Here is a 14,627-nt window from a genome sequence, read left to right as displayed (position 1 = left end):
TAAACACATACATTACATAATTATAATTCTAAGTAAGGAATGGAAGTGAATCTTTCATATCCCACCTCCCATGTTTACATCGACATAGCACGCAATACTCTGTCGGCCTTATGAGAAAGGAGTGAAGATGAGTGAAAATGCTAAAAATCAGCTGGCACTCTATGAGGTTGTCTTTCCTGACAACGTTTGGCACTGAAAGTTAAAAAACGTCAAATTATGTTTTTGGGATCGAACGAGTGAACAAAAATGCTTTGTTTGGACTAGTGGGGCTGCGTCAAACACGTAATTAAATTCTTCGGTTTAACTACTTCTAATGAATGGAAAACATCTATTCAAAGAGAAGCTAAGAATAGACGTGTGACGCACTCCCAGTGAAGAAAACTCCATTTTTTGTTTCCGCTTGTAAGAGGAATCAAAGCGGTTGCTCTTAGTCGGAACCTTATTGTACGTTTTGTTAACTTGTTTCTTGTATCGCCAAGGACAGTCGATCGCACTTTCCCGTTGACTCCCACGTCATTGTGACGCACATGCCGGCGACCTTAAGAATACGCGGCAATCTGAAAGGCGCTAAATTGTGATGCAAATGAACGCAAGGAGAATGGGAAGGAACAGGCCCGTTTTTTTTTTTTCAAGCCATGTGACGAATGATCCTACTTGAAAAAACGCGGCTCCTGTTTGACGTTGTTCTCTTCGTTCCACTTCCTCCTGGTTCTCTGCATGTCTTCGATGCGTTGCTTCTCAGAGGCGGCCAGCTCCAAGTTTCCTTCTTCCAGGTGCCTGGCGTGAGGCAGAGCGTTCGCATTGATTGACTCAAGTTGCTATCCGGCGTGTGGGAGTTGCGTGCCGGCGGTCGTGCGGACCTTTGATCGGGCCTGAACCGCGCGTCCGTTCGCGGCAGGACGTCTTTAAGCTCGGGACAAAGCTCGTTGAGTTCGGTGGCAAACCTGGTGAAGCCGTAGTATAGCTCGTAGTCTGTGGGCATGGAGCCTAGGCGAGGAAAAGATCGACGTTCTCATTCAATACCAAAGACGAATTTTTGGGTTTTTCTTCATGAGTCCACACTTTCGATCCAAGGTACTAAATTAGCTACAGTGAAATAGGGAAACACAATCGCGCTGCCTACCTGGCCTCCAGATACATTTGGCAGAAGGTGGAACGCCACAGTAAAGCCCCTCGTGCCATTTTCCAAAAAGCCTGTGGACCACTTTCCCTTCTTGGTCCATCACAAAGCCTTGAATCTCATTCACGTTAGAACTCCAGTAGTTCCCCTAAAAGAAAGACGGGTCGCCATCACCACACGTGGTCCACGCGTATGCAAGCGCTAATTTGACCCGGACCTTGATGAAGGTGAGCTTGCAGAGGCAAGCGCTGCTTTTAGTGTTTCTGATGGTGATCTCGCCGTAGTGTTCGATCCACCGCCGGCCGCTCAGGATGTTGTGGACGCACGTGGTGACTTTGTTCCACTCGTAGTGATCTCCAAACCTGAACACGTAGAGGCCGCAACTTTAGAGCAACACGTGAATTTCAGGTTTTGTTCATAATGGTAGCGCCATATTGATACAAGTGATAGTGTTTTGAATGATAGGAGACTACATTTCCCCTGTGGACCGGTGCATTGCGGCGTGAAATTCTGATCTTGCCTGTATTCACACTGATTCACATACAGTATTTTGTTTACGGTAGTTGTACAAAAGATTAATAGCTATGAAATAATAAACCTAACTGTGTCTAAACCAGCAGTGAGCAAACTTTTTGACTTGAGGGCCACAAAACGTTCTGAAATTTGACCAAAGGGCTGCAACGCAAGTAGAAATGATATTACGTGAGGGGTGGCACTTATCGGGAGGCGGCCATGTTTGTTATAGCTCCAGAAAATAGTAAATGCTGCACCTGCAGCACCTCCTGCTGTCCGTAATGAAAAACGGTCGAAATCTTACGCACGATCCCTTTAAGGCCTTCATTTTTCAGACATTTTTATAATCGTTGCAAGCAAGATTTTTACACTCAGACGTGTGCTCTCTTTTACAGCAAAAACACATGAAAAAGGAAAGTCGCTTGATCGGGTTGTGTATTCAGTGCAGTGGCGCCGCATTTTTAGTATTCATGCATTAATTATATTCAGAGGTAAAAATAGTTGCGCCGCTAGGGCTTTGTTAACTCCCGCAACAGCGCATGAGATATTTGTAGTGTTTGAAGCTGGCAAGACTTGAATTTCAAACCACCAAAAAAAAGACTTACCGCAAAATTTTACTGACTCGCATACTTTGGAATTGTCCCCAAATTTACTGTTAAAACAGTGAAAAGCAACGCATGTTTACGAAGGTCACCTGGGAATCATGAGGCTCACGGTCCCGACTGGCAAAATCTCCATTGATTTCCCCCAGAATTTGTTTTTCCATCTCACATCTGTGGCAAGAAAAGAATTCAGATAAACCTACTGGCACAAGGACATCCGGAATTTTCACATTGCTCCATCCGGAGGTACTGCTTACCTTGCCAGAATGTGAAGTTCTTGGACTCGCAGTGGCATGCAGAGATGGGAGGGTGGTGGCTCACCTTCGGGAGAGCGACACATTTATCATCATAAATTATACAAAACAGGCGCAAGAAAATTCTAGTGGGAAAGGAAAAACATGATCATTTGTGAAATCACTTACTGTCATTTTGATAAATTTGTATTTTAATTTTAAATAGTGCACATAATGTTAAAATTTAAACACCCTGTAAAAAAAAAAGATGAGTTCATCATGATTAATTCATTGTGAACCCTTCTAGTGAATTGGCCACATGGGGGCAGTGTAACAAATTCAAAGACATGAACAAAAAGCTTCACAGCTGCTGGGACTCAAAAAGCCATAAACGAACCACAAAAGAACCTGTTGGTATTGTTTCATTGTCATCTACATGTTTTGCTCCACCATTTGTGTTGAAATTAGAGCCGTTCAAGTGAAAGCGCTCTCAGATAATCTATCACAAAAAAATGCTGCATTAATCGTTCATTGCACTATTTCTTTTGTTGGCATACTTTAGCTCGAACGTGAAAGGTTGCACTAAAGGCTGCTATTAAGTCAGTAATCAGATCAAATTATGGCATTGCTAACGCGAATTCAAAGGCGGTAGAGGAGACTAATTAGGTGGTGAACTTCGCTTCAAAAGTACCCTCAATGGGGCATTAGATAAAACCGAGGTAATTGACATTTATTGCAACTGTCTTTTGTCGAACGTTCCATTCAAAAACCGAACATGTTTTAAGGTAGCTGCTAGCGAGAAGGCTAGCAGTGAAATGACAACAAATGGAGAAATAAATGAAGACTACAGGTGATCGTTAAACTTGGCAGGCAAAACATGTTAACTAAGCGTAATTGATCAAAATTCAAACGTGAGCCATCTGACTAAAAAAATAATAATTACAGCTTTATTTCAACCGCAGCCACGCTTGTGATATTCGCTAGCTGATTTGGGAGACAAACTAAAACAACTGGAAGACATTTCTTGAAAGAATTGTTGACTATCCTCTGACTTGCTGCTGACAGCACTGTTTATAATGTTTTGAATGAACGAGCGCGACTCGGAACCGTACCTGTTCCGAGAAAAAACAGAAGCCCTTGTCTTCTCGTATACATTCGTACGTCTCTCCGAGGAGCGGGTTGAATGGCTTACTTCCTGCTCGGTAGTAAGTGGACGAGTAGCCAGACACGGCGAAAGCAGCGACCAGAACCTAGAACCAAGAAGCAGAACAATAACGCCGCTGTCATCAACCTGGAGGGACCAACATTCTTGATCAATAAAATATGACGCGTAGAAGCATCCCGTCGCCTGGCAAGGCGGCACAGCGGGCGAGGGGCTCGCAACGTCGCACCATGGGTTCAAACCCCGCTGGGGTCTGGAGGTGCGGATGCATTCGGATTACTGAAGCCTAACAATGTTGTATTTGGTCTAATGTCTAATACCGATATCGTTCCGATATAATGTCAGCAGGAATGATTCATGCATGTTTTTTTTTTTTAAATGGGACAATACTGATTATTAGTATTTCAAAAGGCTGATATTTGGAGCTGACATTATCAGTAAACAGTTAATATTGGCAATACATTATCATTATTGCAGCCTAGAATATGGTCTTATATCGGTACTGTACATTATCACCAGGAACGATACTTGCATTTTTTTTTTAAAAAAAAAATTAAGAAAGACATAGACATTTCTTAGAACGTTAATTGAAAATTTGAGTAATCAGTACACTGAAGTTAACCATTTTAAATTGTCAGCCATCAGTTCGTTAAACAAGGTTGATGCCGATATTCGTCAATAATCGGTCAATCCATAGTTTGAGATCTGAAAACAAGACTTTGTACTATTCAAACCAAGGACAACAGTCAGCAAAAGTTGTTGTATAGAAGAGCAGGAGCGGACACTGGAATGGACTGCATTTATATGTGAAGTGATACCAGACATTTTGGAGGAAGTCTACCATAATCCAATCCGATCCCTTTTTTTTTTTGACCCGTGGATTCCTCATATTGCTTCCTTACTACACAAGTACTTTTTATAAAGTCAATCATTATAATTGCAGCAGTATACCATGCGTTCAAATGGATCCTCGGTCTCGGCAGCCTTGTCCAGCAGCTCGCTGTACTCCAGCTCTTCGCACATACGCTGCAGCGTGTTGAGAGGCTCGTTAAGTTCCACGGGCATGGACACTTTGGACAAATCCTTGCCGATGTTGTTGCGCAAGATGTTCCACAGGTTGATGTTGCCCATGTCGGGAGAGCGTGCCGGTAGGCAGGTGCGCCGTCCGTTACGGAAGGCGCAGCCAGCAAAGTCTCCGTTGGCCACTGAGAAGGGAAAAAATTTATTTATTTTTTTTTTTTAATGTAAAACTTACTGACTCTAAGGATCCAAAATGTCAGTTTTCTTTTGTCTGCATGGGAAGTCACACAAGTGAAACATTATGATACGGTAAAATCAAATCACATTGATTATCTATTTCCTATACAGTACATTGAAGGTGCAATGATTAATCAACAACCAAATAACAATTTTTGACAATCAGTTAATCAAATAGGTGCCTTTTTTTATTTGAATTTGTACAAATCCTCAGAATTTCAGCTTCTCAACAGTAAATATTTGCAGACCTATCATCATCCATGAAGCATTTGTTTTAACCAGCATTTTTTCCACAAAATAAGTTTGAAATAATCTTCTGTTGTTTAAACCAAAGTTTCATCTGGATTTGATCCAGATTGCACTTACATTTAACATGGAAAATTTGACATGTTCAGGTACTTTCAGGTGATTCTCCCAAAATTTTAATTTAATTTAATGTGGATGTTTTTTCTAGTAGTTTGAAATTCAAATTGTGTTTACCACATTTAATGTAAGCGAAACGCCCCCTAAAAAAACCCAAAATACATTTATTCAAATGTATACATTTGTTTAATTTGCTGCTTTGCCGAGAATAAAAAGACACAAACGAACAGGATGGCTCCGAGGAGGATATGACGAGTTCTTCTTTTTGAATCGGAACTTCTTAAATGATATTTCCGACGACGTCTGTGTCGATCTGACCTTGAAATAGCAAAGCCGGATCGAGATGTTTCCCGGTTAAGGCTCCAGAGGCGTTCTCTTTGATGAGACACTACGTTTAACTAAAGATGTGTGGGATGTGATCAAGATGAAAAAGGGAGATCCCATCCCTCCCCTCATAGGCGCCTCATGAAGCCTAAGAAAAGATCTTGGCACACAGCAGCCTAGTGAAGCCAGTGGCTTCAGCTACAATGATAAATGCGCTCAGCAAGCATCTTACGCGAGCGCGGCGGTGTTTTGGTTTCCCTTGTGGCGTCGTTGCAGTTTTTTCACACACCAAACTGGAAATTGCTTCGCGGAAGTTAGTGACGGGTCAGAACCGGGTGGACCTACTTTGTCTGGAGACGTTATCGGTCACGCTGGCGTTGTCTTCTGAGATGTTATCGCTCACGTCACTGACGTATGACTCATCGTCTGAGCCCTGTTGGGGGAACGAGGCGGGGTTGGGATTAGGCAGCATCTGCCCCACCGCAGCACACTTTTCATGCGGGCGCATCTGGATTAGCCTGCGTGGCAGTCTCCCGGTGCTTTGGGTCTGAACGGGCCTGCCTTCGTGTTCCGGTGTGATAAATGTCTACTGGGAGTGATCCTTCACATGGTTCAATGCAATTCCCTTTAATAGCCCCTTGGAGGGTACAGAGAGTTAGCAGGCAGAAATGATGGTTTCAAGTGGCCAAAACAGAGCGGGGAGCTTTGTTCTAATTAAATACGAAGAAATAAAAGACCAAACGAAAGCCAAATGAGCGATGAGGCGTCGGCCCCAATTAACAAGGGCGCCTTTAAACGCCCGACTATAATTTGACTTGCCATTTTTTTTTTACCTCGCGAGCTGCTCTCTCAGTTGCCGACATTACGGCCCAGCGCAAAGACTGAAATTACCTCATTCTCCGACGAGCTGGCTGATAGCAGCACTTCCTGGGCGTCAAAGAACTCCGAGACAGACTCCGACATGGAGAGCCGGCTCTCATTAGAGGCCTGCTGAGTCAGCGGGATTCCCATCTGCTCCGCAACCTGCCGACAAACGCGGGCAAACATGTTAGACGCGCGTAGGACAACTCGAAGATGCCCGAGTTGATTTTACGGCAAGCTTGCATCCAATTTGAATTAGTCATTTTCCCGTGACGTTTATTTCAGGGTCCGCATTGAATAACGATCCCTTTAAACGCAACTTAGCCTCTGCTGAAGAAATCATCAGTCTGTAAAGCCATCGATCAATAAGGCAGGAAATCCATAATACGACTACCTGGCCGCCCTGTTGTTTTATCAATACGGGGGCTTTAAATTAGCACTGTCAGCGCCATAATGAAAAGTGTCACCCACCTCATCAGGGGTGGAGATGATGTTGACGCTGACCACTTGCTCCGACAGGACCGACTCGGAGTGGATGCGGTTAAGTCGGGTTCGTAGTTCTGCGTTTTGGGACACGGCCTGGGGGCGAATGGAAACGGTTGCTATGACGTCAATTCACCAAAATATAGTTGTCATTGGCACACGGGCGGCAGAAGCTGTGAAATATTCGCAATTTTTTTGATAGTTCAACAAAATGGACCAATTGGACGAATATTTCGGCCGGGGTTTCAAGGCCCATAATCAGCAGAGCCCTAGTAATTACTGTTTAATTGGCCGGCATGTAATATAGTAATATCAACCTTTTGCTAGCTTAGCCTGCCAATTTCTGAGGGCAAACGTTTTCACCGCTTCAACTGCGAACAGAATGAAAACAAGAACCGTATTGACCTGTGACCATTGACAATTTTACGACATAGTGATGGGTGACTATCATTTTCCCACCAGGCTTTTTGCCAAGAAACGCGACCCCCAGCTTTTAGCCGATGTTGTCGCACGAGCCTTTAACTACGGAGAAAGTGGAAGCATTTTGTGATGGAAGCAGTGAATGAGGAAGATTCCAATTACAGTAAGTCACTAGGGCAAAGAAGATTGCCCAGAGAGCAGCGTTAATGAAGTCCACGGCACATTTCTTTTTCTCACCAATTATTTTTAAAAAAGATGATCGGACCTCAACGATCCCACACTTCATTTTATCAACTCGATCCGCGGTATGCAGAGACATATCTTGCCAATGGACAAGCCAGGCAATTGCTTGATGCCCCCTAGCCAGAAGGGGGCGCCAAAGAGTTGACAAATCGTGTGTCCTTCAATGCAAGGTGCGATATAACGAGTGAGAGAAAGAACGACAGACTGAGAACGATGGAGAAATCAGGGCGGGTGGGAAAGAGAAATCAGAGAGAATGAGAAAATTTGGAAAAATTAACAATGGGAGTGAATGTGAGAGAATGAGTTAGTGAAAAAAATTGGAACGGGAGAAAATGAGAGAAAAAAGAATGAGATGAAATGAGATAACAAAGGAATGAGAGAACAAGTAAGAAAATGAGGAGAATGAGATTAGGAGCGAATGAGAGCAATAGGGAGAGAACGGGAGAGAAAGAGACTGCACTTCTCAATGCTTACTTGGCAACCAGCAGTTATATCGAACGGGCATTCATTAAGTGAGGCGGAGGAGGGGCTCATTACCTGCGACAGAGACTTCCTGAGGGAGTTGATCTGGGCTGATTGGTCGGACTGGTCCTGGTCGGACAGAATCTCCTTGATCTTTTCTTTCTCTATGGCTACCGTGTTGAAGGCCGACTTGAGCAGAGTGTGGACTGCGCACAGACGCAATGACGTAATAAAAACAACGATCGTTCGTGCAGCAGGGTTTTATTGTTTTTTGTTTTTGTTTTTTTGACGGCAGCTTCTTGGGCTCGGCGCGCAAATGCAATGAAAGCCTCCTTAAAACATATTATGTAAGTGTGAGGGATAATGTGATGTTAGCGATCGCGTTGAGTTGTTCGGCGCAGGGGTTCCGTTTACGAAAAGCCAATCTCAGAGGCGTTTGCTAGCAAACGGATGCGACGGCGTGCAAAATTGCTTCGTGAGCGTGCAGGAAGGGATGCCGTCGCTGACTATTATATAATGGAGCAATGCCTCCCGGCTAGAGCTGGCAGTCAACTGCAGCTGCACGGCATCACACATGTGACATGCCTCACTGTCCACTGCCTGTCTATGTCCTCCTGAGACACCCAATTTGTGTCCACTTGAGTGGACATCACTTTTTGGTCTCTATATCTTTAATTAAGGCTAGGAAATATGGCCCCAAAAAATCTTCAATCATTCAGGATGACTCTAATTCTATAATTAATTTGATAACAAAATTTGTACAAAAAATACCGTTTTCCACTTGTTGTCGGCTGAAAATAACATCATCTGTGCGCAGGGCTCGGGTAATGACCAATCATGGCTCATCTGTTGGTCATGTGATGTTGATAAGCTAAATTGTGGATTGGTATATGTCATTTTCAGTTCAATGTGAACAAAATGTGTTTTTAAATGTAATTAAATGAACTCATTCAACCCCAAACACGTGATTCTGTGATTAAGAGTTCAGCCATTCTATTTCAGATACTTATTTATAGTTTTTCTCAAATATTTTCAGGATAAATAGCTGGTACTAAAAGAATCAATTATAAACAAATATGAGCTCTTCCAGTCCCAAAGGTCTAATGATACGTTTTTAAGAGTCCAGCCATGCATTCAAAGGGACATATTTACATTTTTGAAAAATATTGTCAAGTGATAAGCTGGAACCAACAGAGTTAATTATAGACAAAAAAAAAATGCTAAAAATGGCTAAATAAGTTTAGTTTATTTCTTATTGTACGACTACACGAATGGACATATTTCTAGCAGTGTAAAAGAGGACCCACGAGGTTGATTAGCGCATGCTTACCTTTTTGGGCAATAGTGCAGAATTCCTCCTGCAGTTTAATGTAGTCACTGGTGCACTCTACGCTGTCTGTCAGCCGGGCGGCGTGAGCTTGAAAGTCCCCGACCTCGGCGCAGAGGTTAGGGTTGGATGAGTGGAGGCGGACGGGCGACATGCTCGACGACAGCGGGACCTAGCCAGAGATGACGCGTGGGCTTAATCAAGCGAGAAGCGCAATAGCATTCGCAGCCTGTCTTGTTAGTCTTGGTGGATCCCCGTGGCCACGACCTTTTCTCGCACCCTTGTAAAATTTGGGTTTTCACCCAATGTCCACCCCACCCTTATTTATTTCAAATTAGAAAAAAAAAAATCAAAATTCTGTGAGTTGTATGAGTCTGGTTTCTTATTCTGTGTTTGTGACACACAGCCCAATAAAACAACCAAAAAACTGTACCTGAAGCTGGAATTTAGCATCTTTGCCGACACTTTTTGTCCTCCATCTTCTGTTCATGCGCTTTTCTTTCTTTGACAATTCTACACAAGCGGTCTATGTGGCAAATGTGGATCAGAGGATGCAACAGAATGGTTAATAGGACAACGCGGTCACACAAAAGCATGTCAAAACAAAGTCGGATTGTGAAGTTCAAAATCAAGACCACATTCCAACAAAATGAGCAGCAAACAAAATTCAGAGGCAAGTGCATGAGTGGCGCAAAGCAGTTGGTGGTGTGGATAAGCATGACTGAATGCCGTTTGTCTTGGAATCCAATGGAGGAAACCGGCACTCTCTTATTTTATTCATTTTTTTGCAATGCATATTTTATGTACGACTATCGTAACTATTCCCTTCCCCGTGGCTCACCAGTGAACTCATTCACTGCCAGTCCAGTAAAAATAGATTTTTGACCTACATAGCAGCTTATTCACAGCCAGTTCGATAAAAAGAGACATTTGACGTCCACAGACGTCAATGATAGCGAATGGTGCAAAATTCTGCCTGCCGGTTGAGCGCTAGTTTGAGATTTGTGTGTAAATACTGTACACTCCTGAGACCCAGCCTTTTCATTTGTGTCCACTGTAGTAGATTTCTTTTTTGGTTCATCTCTTTTGACTCGTTGGAGCTACCCTACTCCATCCCAATATGCTCGCTAAAAGACCTCCTCAAAGTATTTATAGAGCCACTTTCAATCACTTCTCTAAAGAGTGGAAAAATCTCAGACCACTTGGGGGAGATACTGTAAATAACTTGCCTAGAGGCGGATCCCTTTTTATTTGTTGTAAACAACACCCTGTTTGATATACAAAAGCCAAAGTTGTGCAAGAACTCTTCAGAGAGGGTTGGCGTGAGCCAATCACACAAAGGAAGATGTCAGAGTTATCAATAATGAGAGACTGGAGAAAAGCCAAAATTCTGAGTCAAACACGATCTTTTGCAAGATCCGGCTCGAAGGACCAAGTTATGTCAGAGTTATCAATAATGAGAGACTGGAGAAAAGCCAAAACTCTGAGTCAAACACGATCTTTTGCAAAAGAGGGACAGCACCAGAGTCTTCCGGTGTTCTGGGGCTCTTCCCCCTTGTTTTATTCCAAAGATTACAAAGAAGGCGGTTACAAGCTTCAAAATAATACCATATAAGGAGTTGGTTATGTCTGTAGTGTGAGTGTGTGTGTATGTGTATATTTGTGTGTTCGTGTGTGTGTGAATGAGCAGGTTAAGAGGTGTGCGAGCAAAGTGTTTTTATATGATAACATATATACAATTATTCCATCAGAAGATTTGACTCAAGCCGTGTTCTTTGTCTCCAGTCTCTCTTATTGTTAATTCAGAGACTTCATCGATATCTCATAGGTCTGGCTGGGATGCAATTCACTTTGCCGTCTTTCTGAGACAAAAATGGACACAACGGCGGACACAAATAAATAGAGTATGTCCCAGAAGGATGCATGTACTGTATGCGTGTGTATGTGTGTTCAACCTGCATATCTGCAAAGTTGGGTGCTGACTGAGTCCTTTGTAGAATCTCCAAACTTTGCAACAGGCCACTCAGCTCAGTCAAGTTAGACTGGCATCGCGCGAGATCTGAAAGGAGTTCCACATTTGAGAAATTCTGATCATGAGGAGATGAAGTATTGAATTGAATGGCACCTTCTGCACATTTGTCCATCTCCTCAGATTCCTGCAGCCAGGCGGCCACCTTGCTCTGACCGTTGCTGTAGGAGACGGGCAAGCTGCTGTTGTTGGTTGGGACTGGTGATTGCCATGGCAACCCACTGGGTTTAGCGTGCTTGAAAGAGATACAAGGGTTAGTCGCAGAAGAAAACTCTTTTGTGAAAAATAAGAATAATAGGATAATATAACAGGGATTCCAGCCCTGTAAGATAGCAACAAAGCATTTTTTTTTTGTTAGACAATGATATGGTCTGACTGACTGAAGTTCATTCCCTCACTTAAGCATGGTACCCAGGTTTTCCTTTGTCAAACAGATGGCGCAGATTACAAAAAAAACCAATGATTAAACTGACTGAATAAAACTGAAGGGGGCTCCTCCCGCCTGTGGTCCCTTCTAAAGGTTTCTGACGTTCCCCAAATTGGGGTTTTTTCCTTTCCCTTCTGGGAGCTTTGAGCCGGGGATGCTGTTGTGTACCTACAACTAAAAGATGTCTCTGTACGACTTCTTTTTTGCAAAAGAAGTCTCGAGATGATCTCTTTTCACCTGTGAAGCCCTTTGAGACTTCGGTGATTCAGGGCTATACAAATAAAATTTGATTTAATGATTTGATTTTGATTTGATAAACAATACCAGAAGAGAGGAACTCATTGTTTTCAAAGCAGATGTTTTCAAATGTCTTATTTTGACTAAACAATAATCCAAAGGATAATTGGTCACTTTTCATGAACTATAAGCATGGATGAATAACTACAGTTTATTAGCTAAAATCAGGGGATTTTTTTCATAGTTGCCAATGTATTTGATCATCAAATAGTTGACTATTAATTTTGACAGCTTCAAAATATTGAGAACAACAAAAGGCACCTTCATTGGAAATATTCTCCAATGTAATTTTCCTTCCTAGATGAAGCAGGACACAATGTGTCTAGACTCCAGCCAGAAAAATGAATCTGTAATGCTCAAATTAATTTTGCCTGTCAAGTCGCCATTACAGCGACAGGCACTAATCGATCCCGCGTACACAGACACCACAGTGACCTATTAACGAAGGAGACTTTTGTCAGCCGTTCGCCGTAGTTTGCCTCAAGCGATATACCTTGGCGTCATGTCCCACGCTCGCAGCAGCTTGCGGGGACTCGGCAACCGCAGAAGAAGGGAACGTTCGCATGGAGGCGTCCCGAGGAGATCGGACGATCTCGTTTTGCCGGTAAAGACGGTGATGGCGAAGTTTGGACACCCAAGCGTCAAAGATGTCTTGGGATTTGACCTGAGAAGTTCGGAACCGATGTTTACCTGATCTTGTCAATACTCAATTGACAGTATCGACGCTTGGTGTTACCTTGAGGTGATAAATATGCTCCTCCGTGTCCAGATCGATACGCCGAGCCTTCTTTTTGATCGACATCACAGAGAGGCCCACGTCGATGCTGCCATGGAGTTTGCCTTTCTGGATCTGAGGAACAAGTTAAGGTTAACGAGTAAATTTGGCGCATCACGTCATTTTACCTATCAGCGTTGACTTCGTTACCGGTCAGATATTTGAAAACACCTTCATATTGATGGTTTTACTTTTTCTCGCTTGGTTTATACTTCACGTGCCGGCACGCGTTTTGCAAAACTTTATACTCAGTGCTGCTTTCCCCCGCAGTCAGATGATATTCTCCCATACTCTAGGTGGCAGTAAATGCATGTCATACAAACAACACTACTCTGTAACAGAAGTAGAGAGTAGATTTTAAACAATCTAAAGTCTTCCAAGTGTTTTCAAACACTCCTCATCTCTCCCCCGTGCTCGTCAGGAGTTGTTTACGGTATTTAGGTCACGGTAGTCCTTTTCAGACAAATCATAAAGCTGTTTGAAGCGGCGAACTTCCATCAGCAATTGTTCAACAGCCATGTTTTCCAAAGTTTTATATTTTATGTTCCTCAAAATGCCAAATATCGGCTATTTTATAGCCAAGTCTTGCTACAAACATTTCAGCTGAATCATTGTTGCCAGGCCAGCCTGCTTGCGCCTGGGGGTTTGTGTCAGGGTTACTTACATCAATGGGGGACTTGGAGTACTTCAGGATACCGTTGTCCAAAACAAAAAATCGCTGCAGAGGAAAACAACAACCTTCTGTTAGTTCATAAAAAAACAAATCAAAACAAAACAAAAAAAAACAATAGGGCATAACCTGAGTGCGGCTCCCTCATGAGAAAAAAAATCCTGGCCACGATAGCTTTAATCTAAACGTGTTGCTTTCAATATGGTGCATTGCGTGCAAGTGCGATGGCTAGGGACTTATTTCGCTCCAAGTGTGAACTTTTATCAGGTCCTGCTTGAAAAGTGTTTGTCCAAGAACAAACGGCCAAGAGGGCCCACCTTGTGCCAGCCTTTCAGGGGCCATTTCCGCTTCTTCAGCATAAAGCCTTCGTGTTTATCCGGCCTCTGGACGTTGCTCTGACCGATTTTCAGCCCCTCGATGATTTCCCAGCTGTCCGCCTCCTGGAATACAACAAAACGATGCGGTGTCAGAGCTGATCTGCTCATTCGTCCGCAAGGACAAAAAGACGACAGGGATGGACATGTTAAAGTGGCAAACAAGCCGGTAAGCTAATGGAGGAACCCCTTCATCTGTCTCGCTTGCGTAATGTTTGTGCTTCCCCTTATCACATCGCTCATGTGCTCTTGAGTATTTCCCCTCCATTAGCTTCCTCCTGACGATGCTCTTCTTGCCTTTAGTGGGTCTGTAAATCAAAGTGACGTCTCTGGAGCAAAGACAAGGCAAGGTCGGGCAAGGACAGGTATAACCCCGTTGCCCCCAGAGGACGTCGTTCCACAGAAAATCTTACAAGGTAGGGCTGCGCGATTAATCAAATTCCAATCGCGATCACGATATCGGCAGCCACGATTAATGAAGCTGATCCTCGGCCATTTTAACATTTAAAAAGCCGGCTACCGTACGTATGTGATCAAACAGTCAGCCAACCACTAGGGGGCGTTATATATGACTAAAGAAATCTTGAGAACATTTCCAGTCAAGAGAGTGAAATTCAGAATAATCCAAAATGTTAACAAACCTTTACAATGTACGCAAGAGAAAAAAAAAATAGCTAAAAGTTTT

At 43.2% G+C, this 14,627-nt stretch overlaps 1 protein-coding gene across 3 annotated transcripts in view; it reads right to left on the bottom strand.

Moving 5' to 3' along the window:
- Positions 1–14,627, bottom strand: part of osbpl6 (oxysterol binding protein-like 6) — a 29,664-nt gene that overhangs the window by 3,951 nt on the left and 11,086 nt on the right. For 2 of the 3 annotated variants that reach the window (XM_088415822.1, XM_088415823.1), the window contains 20 exons: positions 13,886–14,008; positions 13,563–13,616; positions 12,860–12,973; positions 12,617–12,787; positions 11,496–11,634; positions 11,326–11,429; positions 9,804–9,896; positions 9,374–9,542; positions 8,119–8,249; positions 6,907–7,014; positions 6,466–6,597; positions 5,920–6,007; positions 4,582–4,835; positions 3,581–3,718; positions 2,493–2,556; positions 2,328–2,406; positions 1,338–1,482; positions 1,124–1,268; positions 861–987; positions 655–777 (listed from right to left, as the gene is read on the bottom strand). In XM_088415822.1, the coding sequence (XP_088271948.1) occupies positions 655–777; positions 861–987; positions 1,124–1,268; positions 1,338–1,482; positions 2,328–2,406; positions 2,493–2,556; positions 3,581–3,718; positions 4,582–4,835; positions 5,920–6,007; positions 6,466–6,597; positions 6,907–7,014; positions 8,119–8,249; positions 9,374–9,542; positions 9,804–9,896; positions 11,326–11,429; positions 11,496–11,634; positions 12,617–12,787; positions 12,860–12,973; positions 13,563–13,616; positions 13,886–14,008 (2,501 nt within the window). The remainder of the gene's footprint in view (positions 1–654; positions 778–860; positions 988–1,123; positions 1,269–1,337; positions 1,483–2,327; positions 2,407–2,492; positions 2,557–3,580; positions 3,719–4,581; positions 4,836–5,919; positions 6,008–6,465; positions 6,598–6,906; positions 7,015–8,118; positions 8,250–9,373; positions 9,543–9,803; positions 9,897–11,325; positions 11,430–11,495; positions 11,635–12,616; positions 12,788–12,859; positions 12,974–13,562; positions 13,617–13,885; positions 14,009–14,627) is intronic. The other variant, XM_088415825.1, reaches the window with a different exon arrangement.

The sequence above is a fragment of the Hippichthys cyanospilos genome, chromosome 5, assembly GCF_059441005.1.
Source record: "Hippichthys cyanospilos isolate Australia breed blue-spotted pipefish chromosome 5, RoL_Hcya_1.0, whole genome shotgun sequence".
NCBI lineage: Eukaryota > Metazoa > Chordata > Actinopteri > Syngnathiformes > Syngnathidae > Hippichthys > Hippichthys cyanospilos.
The sequence above is the reverse complement of the archived record's forward strand: the minus strand, read 5'-3'. Positions and strand labels throughout refer to the sequence as shown.